Genomic DNA, 13,735 nt, shown 5'->3' with positions numbered 1-13,735 from the left:
GGGGATGGGATGGGGATGGGATGGGGATGGGATGGGGATGGGGATGGGATGGGGATGGGATGGGATGGGATGGAACGGGGATGGGGATGGGGATGGGGATGGGATGGGGATGGGGATGGGATGGGGATGGGGATGGGGATGGGATGGGGATGGGGATGGGGATGGGATGGGATGGGATGGGGATGGGGATGGGATGGGGATGGGATGGGATGGGGATGGGGATGGAGATGGGATGGGATGGGGATGGAGATGGGGATGGGATGGGGATGGGGATGGGATGAGGACAGCAGGATGAGGGTGAGGACCATCGGACAAACACTCAGGGACAAGGATTTGGTCTGGAGGACGAGGACCGGAGGATGAGGGACAAGAGAGGACAAGGAGCAGAGGCCCAGGACTGGAGGATGAGGACGAGGACTGCCCAGTGGGCAGGAGGACAAGAGCCGGGGGGTGAAGAAGGGGCCGAGGCCGAGGCCTGGATGCCGAGGAGCTGCAGGTGAGGGCTGGAGGATGATGGGGCAATGAGGCACTGGGATGGGGCTGGGGCACGGGCTGTGGGTCTGGGCATTGGGCTGCGGTGCAGGATGTGGGGTGCAGGACGTGGGGCTGTATTCAGGGCCGTGGGGGGCACTGGGGGCTCCCCAGCCCCATAGGCAGGGCAGTGCTGCTCCATGGCTGTGATCCGCAGCCTGCCCCACAGCCTGCCCCACGGCCCACCCTCACTGCCCCACAGCCCACCCCAGTGCCTGCCCCAGAGCACCCCATGGTGATCCCCATCGCACCTCCCTTCCCTCCCCCCGTTGCTGTCCTTTTCCATCCACGGGCTATGAATAGCTGCCGGCAGCTCCAGGACCTTGCCCCCGCCACCCCTGCCTATTTTTAGCACCACCCAAACCCCTCCCACCCCACAGCAGTGGGGGGGAGCCCCCAAACCCCCCCCTGTGCCCCCCATCCCCCTGACCCACATCCCTGCTGCCTCCCTCCCCTCTGCCCCCAGTGCATGGGGTGCCCCATGGTGCTGGGGGGGGTTCCACAAACCCCCCGGGACCCCCAGGCTGGCGGTGCCGGTGCCAGCAGCGGGTTGGCCGCGGCGTGCCGGGAATGGCCTTGGCGAAGGCGATAAAAGGGGGACCCGGGGCCGGCAGCGGGGACAGAGCCAGGCGGCGGCCATGGGTCCCGGGGGGCTGCTGTGGGGCCGGGGCGGGCGGCGGGCGCTGAGCCAGGGGGTGGCGGCGGGGGCCCCCCGCTCCGTGCAGCCCTACGAGGCCATCCCCCGCAGTGGGCGCAGCCGCTGGCTCAACCTCTACCGCTTCTGGCGCAGCAACGGCTTCCAGCACTTCCACCGCCTGATGGAGAGCAACTTCCAGCGCCTCGGGCCCATCTACCGGTGGGGCTGGGGTTCGCTGGACATGGGGGGGGGGCACAGCCCCGGCTGGGGACCCCCCCGGTGACGCGGCGGCGCGGTCCCGCAGGGAGACGGTGGGCACCTACGACTGCGTCAACGTGCTGCTGCCGCAGGACGCGGCGCAGCTCTTCCAGGCCGAGGGCGTCTTCCCGCGGCGCATGGGCATCGAGGCGTGGAGCGCGCACCGCCGGCTGCGCAACCACAAGTGCGGCGTCTTCCTGCTGTAAGTGGGGTGCGGGGCACCCAACCGGAGCCTGAGCGGGTGCGGGGTGGGCAGGGTGTGGGGCACAGTGGGGTTGTTCCATGGGGCGGCGTGGGTCAGAGTTGGGGGGCAGCATGGGTGGGCGCTGTGTGGGGCGCTGCGTGGGCGTGGCGTGGATTTGCTGGGGGGCACAGTGTGGGTGCGCCATGGGGCAAGGTGTGGGTGCAACGTGGGGCACGGCGTGTGCATGGCGTGGGTGCACTGTGGGGCGCGGCGTTGGTGCTGCGTGGGGCGTGAGCATGGGCACGCCATGGGTGCACCACGGGCACACCACGGACACACCTCGGGTTACCACGAGCACACCACGGACACACCACGGACACACCACGGACACGACACGGACACACCATGGGCACACCACGGATACACTACAGGCACACCACGGGCACACCGTGGGTGCAGTGTGGCTTTACTACGGGACACACCATGGGCGCAGCGTGCACGCGTTGCATTGTGCTGGCGGTGCCGGTGTTGGCAGTGTGCTGAGCTTGCCGCGCACCCCGTCAGCAATGGCGAGGAGTGGCGCGCCGACCGGGTGCTGCTGAACAAGGAGGTGATCAGCCCCGAGGGCACCCGCAAGTTCCTGCCCTTCCTCGACACCGTGGCCCGCGACTTCGCCGCCGCCATGCACCGGCGCATGGAGCGCACGGGACGGCGCTCGCTGACGCTCGACCTGCACCGCGACCTCTTCCGCTTCACCCTGGAGGGTGCGTGGGGCGCGGGGTGTGGGGCGGGGGGCGGAGGGGTGGTAGGGGGGATTGAGTGGTGCCCCCCCCCTCCCAGCCAGCAGCTACGCGCTGTACGGGGAGCGCCTGGGGCTGCTGGAGGAGGCGCCGGACGCGGAGGCGCAGCGCTTCATTGGCGCGGTGGAGACCATGCTGCGCACCACGCTGCCGCTGCTCTTCGTGCCGCCCGGCCTCGTGCGCTGGCTCAACCACCGGCTGTGGCGCGAGCACGTGGCCGCCTGGGACACCATCTTCCAGCACGGTGAGAGTGGGATCTCCCCCAGGACCCCCCCAACGCATGGCCCTGCACACAGGGACAAGGACAGGGTTGGGGACGGGGTCAGGGACGGGGATGGGGATGCTCCTGGCACACCCAACCCTGCGCCCTCGCGGTGCCGGTGCCGGTGCCGGTGCCGTGCCGGTGCCCCCCCGTCTGAGGGCTGTCCCCCGCAGCCGACAAGTGCATCCAGAGCATCTACCAGGAGTTCTGCCTGGGGCGGCCCCGCAGCTACTCGGGCATCATGGCCGAGCTGCTGCTGCAGGCCGAGCTGCCCCTCGACTCCGTCAGGGCCAACATCACCGAGTTCACCGCCGGCGGCGTCGACACGGTGCGGGGGGCGCGGGGGGCCGGGGAGGGACGTGGGGTGCCGTGGGGATGTCAGGGGGTGCTGTGGGGATGTTATTGGGTGCTGTGGGGCTGCTATGGGGTGCCATGGGGGTGTTATGGGGTGCGATGGGGCTGTTATGGGGTGCTGTGGGGATGTTATGGGGTGCTGTGGGGTGCCATGGGGATGTTATGGGGTGCTATGGGGCTGTTATGAGGTGCTGTGGGGTGCCATGGGGATGTCATGGAGTGCTGTGGGGCTGTTATGGGGTGCTGTGGGGTGCCATGGGGATGTTATGGGGTGCTGTGGGGAAGTTATGGGGTGCTGTGGGGTGCCGTGGAGATGTCAGGGGGTGCTGTGGGGATGTTATGGGGTGCCACAGGATGCCAGAGGGTGCCATGGGGATACCATGGGGTGGAGTGGGGTGCCATGGGGGTGTTCTTTAAGGGGTGTCAGGGCGCACCATGTGGGTGTTATGGGGTGCCATGGGGATGCGATGGGGTGCTGTGGAAGACCATGGGGTGCCATGGGAGAGCCATAGGATGCCATGGGGTGCAGTGGGGATACCGTGTAGTGCCATGGGGTGCCATGGGGGTGCTGCGGGGGTGTTGTGGGGGTGCTATGGGGATGTTGTGAGATGGCAGGGGGTGCTGTGGGGATGCCATGGGGTGCTGTGGGAGACCATGGGGTGCTATGGGGGAGCCATGGGATGCCGTGGGGTGCTGTGGAGATGCCATAGGGTGTCTTGGGGGTGCCATGGGGATGCCGTGGGGGTGCTGTGGAAGACCATGGGGAGCTATGGGTTGCCACGGGGCGCTGTGGGGATGCCGTGGGGCGCCGTGGGGCCGCTCGCCGTGGGGCTGCGAGCGAGGGGCTCGGCGGTGCCCGCAGACGGCGATACCGCTGCTGTTCACGCTGTTCGAGCTTGCCCGCAACCCGCCAGTCCAGGCCGCGCTGCGCGCCGAGATCCGGGCGGCGGAGGCGGGGGGGGGCCAGGAGCTGCAGGCGGTGCTGGGCGCGCTCCCGCTGCTGCGCGCCGCGCTCAAGGAGACCCTCAGGTGGGGGGAGAGGTGGGGGGGGGGACAATTTGGGGTGCTGGTGGAGTACTGGGAGGCTGCTAGGGCGCACTGGGAGGGTGCTGGGGGGAGCTGGGGGGCACTGGGGTGTGCTGGGGGGCACTGGGAGGGCACTGGGGGGCACTGGGAGGATGCTGGAGGGACAATGGGAGATACTGGGGGTTACTGGGAGGGTGCTGGGGGACACTGGCAGGGTCTTGGGTGGCACTGAGAGGGTGCTGGAAGGGTACTGGGAGGGTGCTGGGAGGCACTGGGAGTGTGCTGGGAGAGTACTGGGAGGAACTGGAGGGCCCTGTGAAGGTGCCAGGGGCTACTTGGAGGGTGCTGGGGGGGTACTGGGAGGCACTGGAGGGTGCTGGGGGGTACCGGGTGGCACTGGAGGGGTGTTGGGCACTAATGGTGGGTACTGGGGGGTACTGGGAGGGCACTGGGTGGGCACAGGGTGGTACTGGTGAGCACCAAGGGGTGCTGGGTAAGTACTGGGGGGTAATGGGGTGTACTGAGGGGTACTGGGAGGGCACTGGGAGAGCACTGGAGGACACTGGGGGGTACTGGGGAGCACTGGTGGGTACTGGTGGGTACCATCAGGCCCTGGGGGGAGCTGGGAGGACCGGGGGGGTGGGTCTGGGACTCCCCAGGGTGTTTGTCTGGGGGGGGGGGCACTGGTACAATGGGGGGGCACCCTGATTTTTGGGGGGAGTCACCCCCCTTTTGGGGGGGTGTCACCCCTTGGGTGCCACCACCTGGGCAGGAGTTAATGGGGGGAGGGGGGGCTATCACCGCGCTCACGATATATCTGGGGAGGGGGGGCCCCGCCGAGCCCCCCCTGCCCGCCCCTGCCCCCCCCCAGGCTGTACCCGGTGGGCATCACGGTGCAGCGCTACCCCACCAGGGACGTGGTGCTCCACAACTACCGCGTGCCGGCGGGGGTGAGCAGCACCGGGGGGCTCGGGGGGGGGGGGTGTCCCAGCACGGGGGTGTCCCCGCTGACCCCGCACCCCCCCAGACGCTGTGCCAGGTGTCCCTGTACGCCATGGGCCGCAGCCCCGCCGTCTTCCCCCACCCCGAGCGCTACGAGCCCACGCGGTGGCTGGGCGGCGAGCGCGCCGCCTTCAAGGCGCTGGCCTTCGGCTTCGGCGCGCGCCAGTGCATCGGGCGGCGGCTGGCCGAGGCCGAGATGATGCTCTTCCTGCTGCACGTGAGCTGAGACACCCCCCCCCGCCCCGTAACCCCCCCCCTATTTTACATCGGCACGCGTCGGTGGGGTCACCTGCGCCCCCGTCCCCGAAAGGTGCTGCGCAACTTCTCGGTCGAGACGGCCTCCACCGAGGACCTCGGCACCGTCTTCGGCTTCATCCTGATGCCCGAGAAGCCGCCGCTGCTCACCTTCCGGCCCCTCGAGTGATGGTGCTGGGGGGCACGGCGCGGCGGGACCCCCCCCCCAGCAGGACTCCTCCCGGCCCCCCGCCGCCGCCGCAATAAAGCCTCGTCGCACGCGGGGTGCGTGGCTGCGTCCTTGGGGGCGCAGGGGGAAGGGGCCCCAAAAGCTGTCACGTCCCCCCATCGCCCACCCGATGGCCCCCCCAGTCACCCAACTCACTGCCCCCCCAGTCACCCAACTCACTGCCCCCCCCAGTCACCCAACTCACTGCCCACCCAATTAGCTGATTATTTGCACACCCCATTACTTGTCCGCCCCACTGATCAACCCCCAATTACCCAACTCACTGCCCCCCCAGTTACCCCACTCACTGCCCACCCAACTAATTGCCCACCCCATCGCCCAATTATTTGCCCCCCCAGTTACCCCACTCACTGCCCCCGTTACCCAACCCACTGCCCACCCAGTTACCCAACTGTTTGCCCACCCAGTTACTTGCCCACCCCACTACTTGTCCACCCAACTAATCAGCCCCCAATTATCCAACTCACTGCCCCCCCAACTGCTCGCCCACCCCATCACCCAATTATTTGCCTACCCAATCACCTGTCCCCCCAATTACCAAATTATTTGCCCCCCCCAGTTACCCAACGCAGTGCCCACCCAACTAATTGCCCACCCAACTAACTGCCCACCCCATCACCCAATTATTTGCCCACCCAGTTGACCCACTCACTGCCCACCCACCCAATTGCCCTCCCAATTACCTAATTACTTGCCCACCCAATCACTTGCCCACCCCATCACCCAATTACTTGCCCCCCAGTCATTTGCCCCCCAAGTTGCCCCACTCACTGCCCACCCCACTAATTACCCACCCCATCACCCAATTACTTGCCCCCCCAGTAATTTGCCCCCCAGTTACCCCACTCTCACCGCCCACCCCACTAATTACCCATCCCGTCACCCAATTATTTGCCCCCCCAGTTACCCCACTCACTGCCCACCCAACTAATTGCCCCCCCCAATTACCTAATTACTTGCCCACCCAATTACTCCCCCACAGTAATTTGCCCCCCCCAGTCGCACCATCATCATCCTCACAAAGCCGCTTTATTACCAGAACCCCCCCAAATTCAGGTTCCCAGCAGTGGGAGGGGGTCCCTGGGTGCCGGCCCCCATCACAACCATATCGGGGGGGGGGGGGGGTCGCAGCATGGCCTTCCCCCCCCATGGGTGCTAGAAGAGCCTCAGCAGGAGTTCGGGCCCCCACCCCATGGAGCTGTGGGTGACGGCTGCCTTCAGCAGGGGGCTGCGGGCCGTGCTGGGGGCGGGGGGCATGGACCCGATGTCCCCCCCCCCCCATTGCGTTGCAGTGCCGGGTGATTGATAAGGGTGCCCGTGGGGTCACTGAGCGTTGAGGGGGGCACCCATGGGGACCCAGAGAAACTATGGGCACCCATGGGGACCCAGAGCACTCTCAGGGGCACCCGTGGGGTCACTGAGCATCGATAGGGGCACCCCTGGGGACCCGGAGCACCCCATGGGGACACATTAGGGGAATGAGACCACTTGTGGGGGCACCCATAGGGACCCAGAGCACCCCATGGGGCACCCCGTGGGGACCCAGCCCACCAAGAGGGGACCCAGCCTAATTGTGGGGGCACCTGTAGGGACACAACCCACCCATGGGGGTACCTACAGGGACCAAGGCCACGTCTGGGGGCACCAAGGGGGTGTGACCCACCCGTGGGGGCACCGCTGGGGACGCGGCCCACCCGCGGGGGCGCCCGTGAGGACCTGCAGGGACGTTTTTGGGGTCACCCAGCCTATCCACGGGGGCACCCACGGGGACGCTGCCCACACATTGGGGCACCTAGAGGGACCCGAGACCACCCGCGGGGGCACCTGTAGGGACTTGAGATCACCCATGGGGGCACCTATAGGGACCTGATACCACCTGTGGGGGCACCCACGAGGACCCATCGCCCATGGGGGGCACCCACTGTGGCGGCGAAGTAGACGGGCATGAGCGGGTGGGAGGCAAGGAAGAAGTCGTGGCGGCGGGCTCCATGAAGTCCCCGTGGGGGGGGGGGGGGCATCACCGCGCCGTGACGGTGCTGTGACCGTGCCATGACCGTGCCGTGCCTCGCGTGCCCCCATCCCCGCGGTACCGCAGGAGGTGCATGGCGGGGCGCTCAAGCACGGCAGCAGCCAGGCGCTGCCCCAGGGCCAGCAGCAGGGTGAGGGTGATGGAGGCCCCAGTAGGACTGCAGCTCGGGGAGGGCGCGCAGCACGTACAGGATGAGGCCGGCCAGCTGCTCCTGCAGCACCGCATGCATCCCCGCGGCAGCCGGGCTGGCACTGGGACTGCATCCCATCCCCATCCCCATCCCCATCCCATCCCCATCCCATCCCCACCCCATCCCATCCCCATCCCATCCCCATCCCCATCCCCATCCCATCCCATCCCATCCCATCCCATCCCCATCCCATCCCCATCCCATCCCCATCCCCATCCCATCCCCATCCCATCCCCATCCCATCCCATCCCCATCCCCATCCCCATCCCGCCCCATCCCCATCCCCATCCCATCCCCATCCCCATCCCCATCCCATCCCCATCCCATCCCCATCCCATCCCATCCCCATCCCCATCCCCATCCCATCCCCATCCCCATCCCCATCCCATCCCCATCCCATCCCATCCCCATCCCATCCCCATCCCATCCCCATCCCCATCCCATCCCCATCCCATCCCCATCCCATCCCATCCCCATCCCCATCCCCATCCCCATCCCGTCCCATCCCGATCCCCATCCCATCCCCATCCCCATCCCCATCCCATCCCCATCCCATTCCATCCCCATCCCCATCCCCATCCCATCCCCATCCCCATCCCCATCCCATCCCATCCCCATCCCCATCCCCATCCCATCCCCATCCCCATCCCCATCCCATCCCCATCCCATCCCATCCCCATCCCCATCCCATCCCATCCCATCCCCATCCCCATCCCATCCCATCCCATCCCCATCCCCATCCCCATCCCATCCCCATCCCATCCCCATCCCATCCCATCCCATCCCATCCCATCCCATCCCATCCCATCCCATCCCATCCCCATCCCCATCCCATCCCCATCCCATCCCCATCCCCATCCCATCCCATCCCCATCCCATCCCCATCCCCACCCCATCCCCATCCCATCCCCATCCCCATCCCCATCCCCATCCCCATCCCATCGCCATCCCCATCCCCATCCCATCCCACCCCATCCCATCCCCATCCCATCCCCATCCCATCCCATCCCCATCCCATCCCCATCCCCATCCCATCCCATCCCCATCCCATCCCCATCCCCATCCCATCGCCATCCCCATCCCCATCCCATCCCACCCCATCCCATCCCCATCCCCATCCCCATCCCATCCCACCCCATCCCATCCCATCCCCATCCCCATCCCATCCCATCCCATCCCCATCCCCATCCCATCCCCATCCCATCCCCATCCCCATCCCATCCCATCCCATCCCATCCCATCCCATCCCATCCCCATCCCATCCCCATCCCCATCCCATCCCCATCCCATCCCCATCCCATCCCCATCCCATCCCATCCCATCCCATCCCATCCCATCCCATCCATCCCATCCCATCCCATCCCATCCCATCCCATCCCCATCCCCATCCCATCCCCATCCCATCCCCATCCCCATCCCATCCCATCCCCACCCCATCCCCATCCCATCCCCATCCCCATCCCCATCCCCATCCCCATCCCATCGCCATCCCCATCCCCATCCCATCCCACCCCATCCCATCCCCATCCCATCCCCATCCCATCCCATCCCCATCCCATCCCATCCCCATCCCATCCCCATCCCCATCCCATCCCATCCCCATCCCCATCCCATCCCCATCCCCATCCCCATCCCATCCCCATCCCCATCCCCATCCCATCCCATCCCATCCCATCCCCATCCCATCCCCATCCCATCCCCATCCCCATCCCATCCCCATCCCATCCCCATCCCATCCCATCCCCATCCCCATCCCCATCCCGTCCCATCCCCATCCCCATCCCATCCCCATCCCCATCCCCATCCCATCCCCATCCCATCCCCATCCCATCCCATCCCCATCCCCATCCCCATCCCATCCCCATCCCCATCCCCATCCCATCCCCATCCCATCCCATCCCCATCCCATCCCCATCCCATCCCCATCCCCATCCCATCCCCATCCCATCCCCATCCCATCCCATCCCCATCCCCATCCCCATCCCCATCCCGTCCATCCCGATCCCCATCCCATCCCCATCCCCATCCCCATCCCATCCCCATCCCATCCCATCCCCATCCCCATCCCCATCCCATCCCCATCCCCATCCCCATCCCATCCCATCCCCATCCCCATCCCCATCCCATCCCCATCCCATCCCATCCCCATCCCCATCCCATCCCATCCCATCCCCATCCCCATCCCCATCCCATCCCCATCCCATCCCCATCCCATCCCATCCCATCCCATCCCATCCCATCCCATCCCATCCCATCCCATCCCATCCCATCCCATCCCCATCCCCATCCCATCCCCATCCCATCCCCATCCCCATCCCATCCCATCCCCATCCCATCCCCATCCCCACCCCATCCCCATCCCATCCCCATCCCCATCCCCATCCCCATCCCCATCCCATCGCCATCCCAATCCCCATCCCATCCCACCCCATCCCATCCCCATCCCATCCCATCCCCACCCCATCCCCATCCCATCCCCATCCCCATCCCATCCCATCCCCATCCCACCCCATCCCCATCCCATCGCCATCCCCATCCCCATCCCATCCCACCCCATCCCATCCCCATCCCATCCCCATCCCATCCCATCCCCATCCCATCCCCATCCCCATCCCATCCCATCCCCATCCCATCCCCATCCCCATCCCATCGCCATCCCCATCCCCATCCCATCCCACCCCATCCCATCCCCATCCCCATCCCCATCCCATCCCACCCCATCCCATCCCATCCCCATCCCATCCCATCCCATCCCATCCCCATCCCATCCCATCCCATCCCATCCCATCCCCATCCCATCCCATCCATCCCATCCCATCCCATCCCATCCCATCCCCATCCCCATCCATCCCCATCCCATCCCCATCCCATCCCCATCCCATCCCATCCCATCCCATCCCATCCCATCCCATCCCATCCCATCCCATCCCATCCCCATCCCCATCCCATCCCCATCCCATCCCATCCCCATCCCATCCCCATCCCCACCCCATCCCCATCCCATCCCCATCCCCATCCCCATCCCCATCCCCATCCCATCGCCATCCCCATCCCCATCCCATCCCACCCATCCCATCCCCATCCCATCCCCATCCCATCCCATCCCCATCCATCCCATCCCCATCCCATCCCCATCCCCATCCATCCCATCCCCATCCCATCCCATCCCCATCCCCATCCCCATCCCATCCCATCCCCATCCCCATCCCATCCCATCCCATCCCATCCCCATCCCATCCCCATCCCATCCCCATCCCCATCCCATCCCCATCCCATCCCCATCCCATCCCATCCCCATCCCCATCCCCATCCCGTCCCATCCCCATCCCCATCCCATCCCCATCCCCATCCCCATCCCATCCCCATGCCCATCCCCATCCCATCCCATCCCCATCCCCATCCCCATCCCATCCCCATCCCATCCCCATCCCATCCCCATCCCATCCCATCCCCATCCCATCCCCATCCCATCCCCATCCCCATCCCATCCCCATCCCATCCCCATCCCATCCCATCCCCATCCCCATCCCCATCCCCATCCCGTCCCATCCCGATCCCCATCCCCATCCCATCCCCATCCCCATCCCATCCCCATCCCATCCCATCCCCATCCCCATCCCCATCCCATCCCCATCCCCATCCCCATCCCATCCCATCCCCATCCCATCCCCATCCCATCCCCATCCCATCCATCCCCATCCCCATCCCATCCCATCCCATCCCCATCCCCATCCCCATCCCATCCCCATCCCATCCCCATCCCATCCCATCCCATCCCCATCCCATCCCATCCCATCCCATCCCATCCCATCCCCATCCCCATCCCATCCCCATCCCATCCCCATCCCCATCCCATCCCATCCCCATCCCATCCCCATCCATCCCCACCCCATCCCCATCCCATCCCCATCCCCATCCCATCCCCATCCCCATCCCATCGCCATCCCAATCCCCATCCCATCCCACCCCATCCCATCCCCATCCCATCCCCATCCCATCCCCATCCCCATCCCATCCCCATCCCCATCCCATCCCATCCCCATCCCACCCCATCCCCATCCCATCGCCATCCCCATCCCCATCCCATCCCACCCCATCCCATCCCCATCCCATCCCATCCCACCCCATCCCATCCCATCCCCATCCCATCCCCCATCCCATCCCCATCCCCATCCCATCCCCATCCCATCCCCATCCCCATCCCATCCCATCCCATCCCATCCCATCCCATCCCATCCCATCCCCATCCCCATCCCATCCCCATCCCATCCCCATCCCATCCCATCCCATCCCATCCCATCCCATCCCATCCCATCCCATCCCCATCCCCATCCCATCCCCATCCCATCCCCATCCCCATCCCATCCCATCCCCATCCCATCCCCATCCCCACCCCATCCCCATCCCATCCCCATCCCCATCCCCATCCCCATCCCCATCCCATCGCCATCCCCATCCCCATCCCATCCCACCCCATCCCATCCCCATCCCATCCCCATCCCATCCCATCCCCATCCCATCCCATCCCATCCCCATCCCATCCCCATCCCCATCCCATCCCATCCCCATCCCCATCCCATCCCCATCCCCATCCCCATCCCATCCCCATCCCCATCCCCATCCCATCCCCATCCCCATCCCCATCCCATCCCATCCCATCCCCATCCCCATCCCATCCCCATCCCATCCCCATCCCCATCCCATCCCCATCCCATCGCCATCCCCATCCCCATCCCATCCCATCCCCATCCCCATCCCCATCCCATCCCCATCCCCATCCCCATCCCATCCCATCCCATCCCATCCCATCCCCATCCCATCCCCATCCCATCCCCATCCCATCCCCATCCCATCCCCATCCCCATCCCATCCCATCCCCATCCCCATCCCCATCCCATCCCATCCCATCCCATCCCCATCCCCATCCCATCCCCATCCCCATCCCCATCCCATCCCCATCCCATCCCCATCCCATCCCCATCCCCATCCCATCCCATCCCCATCCCCATCCCCATCCCATCCCCATCCCATCGCCATCCCCATCTCCATCCCCATCCCATCCCCATCCCCATCCCCATCCCATCCCCATCCCATCCCCATCCCATCCCCATCCCATCCCATCCCATCCCCATCCCCATCCCATCCCCATCCCATCCCCATCCCCATCCCCATCCCATCCCCATCCCATCCCCATCCCCTTCCCATCCCCATCCCATCCCCATCCCATCCCCATCCCCATCCCATCCCCATCCCATCCCCATCCCATCCCATCCCATCCCATCCCATCCCATCCCATCCCCATCCCCATCCCATCCCCATCCCATCCCCATCCCATCCCATCCCATCCCATCCCATCCCATCCCATCCCATCCCATCCCCATCCCCATCCCATCCCATCCCATCCCATCCCATCCCATCCCCATCCCCATCCCATCCCCATCCCATCCCCATCCCATCCCATCCCCATCCCATCCCCATCCCATCCCACCCCACCCCATCCCCATCCCATCCCCATCCCCATCCCCATGCCCATCCCATCCCCATCCCCACTCCATCCCCATCCCATCCCACCCCACCCCATCCCCATCCCATCCCCATCCCATCCCCATCCCCACCCCATCCCATCCCATCCCCATCCCATCCCCATCCCCACCCCATCCCCATCCCATCCCCATCCCATCCCCATCCCCACCCCATCCCCATCCCGTCCCATCCCCATCCCATCCCCATCCCATCCCATCCCATCCCCATCCCATCCCATCCCAACCCCATCCTATCCCATCCCCATCCCATCCCAACCCCATCCCATCCCCATCCCCACCCCATCCCCATCCCATCCCCATCCCCATCCCATCCCATCCCATCCCCATCCCCATCCCATCCCCATCCCATCCCCATCCCCATCCCACCCCACCCCATCCCCACCCCATCCCCATCCCCACCCCATCCCCATCCCATCCCACCCCATCCCATCCCCA

General features: G+C 66.3%; 1 protein-coding gene across 4 annotated transcripts; it reads left to right on the top strand.

Annotated features, from left to right (window-relative positions):
* The first annotated feature begins 963 nt into the window (after positions 1-963).
* On the top strand, positions 964-5,692 carry LOC310895656 (cytochrome P450 11B, mitochondrial-like). 4 transcript variants are annotated; one of them, XM_083827187.1, is made up of 9 exons: positions 964-1,387; positions 1,473-1,628; positions 2,175-2,374; positions 2,451-2,654; positions 2,846-3,000; positions 3,941-4,055; positions 4,924-5,002; positions 5,080-5,271; positions 5,365-5,501. In XM_083827187.1, the coding sequence occupies exons 1-8, from the start codon at positions 1,170-1,172 to the stop codon at positions 5,252-5,254; spliced, it is 1,302 nt and encodes a 433-aa protein (XP_083683313.1). In that variant the 5' UTR covers positions 964-1,169; the 3' UTR covers positions 5,255-5,271; positions 5,365-5,501. The 4 variants fall into 4 exon arrangements, with proteins under 4 accessions (XP_083683313.1, XP_083683312.1, XP_083683314.1 ...); XM_083827185.1 differs by having other exon boundaries at positions 967-1,387; positions 3,889-4,055; positions 5,365-5,680; XM_083827186.1 differs by lacking the exon at positions 4,924-5,002 and having other exon boundaries at positions 5,365-5,692.
* Positions 5,693-13,735: the final 8,043 nt, after the last annotated feature.

This window comes from Anser anser (genome assembly GCF_964211835.1).
Source record: "Anser anser genome assembly, chromosome: 2".
In the NCBI taxonomy this organism is placed as follows: domain Eukaryota; kingdom Metazoa; phylum Chordata; class Aves; order Anseriformes; family Anatidae; genus Anser; species Anser anser.
Note: the sequence above shows the minus strand (reverse complement) of the source record. Positions and strands in the feature narration are given on the sequence as shown.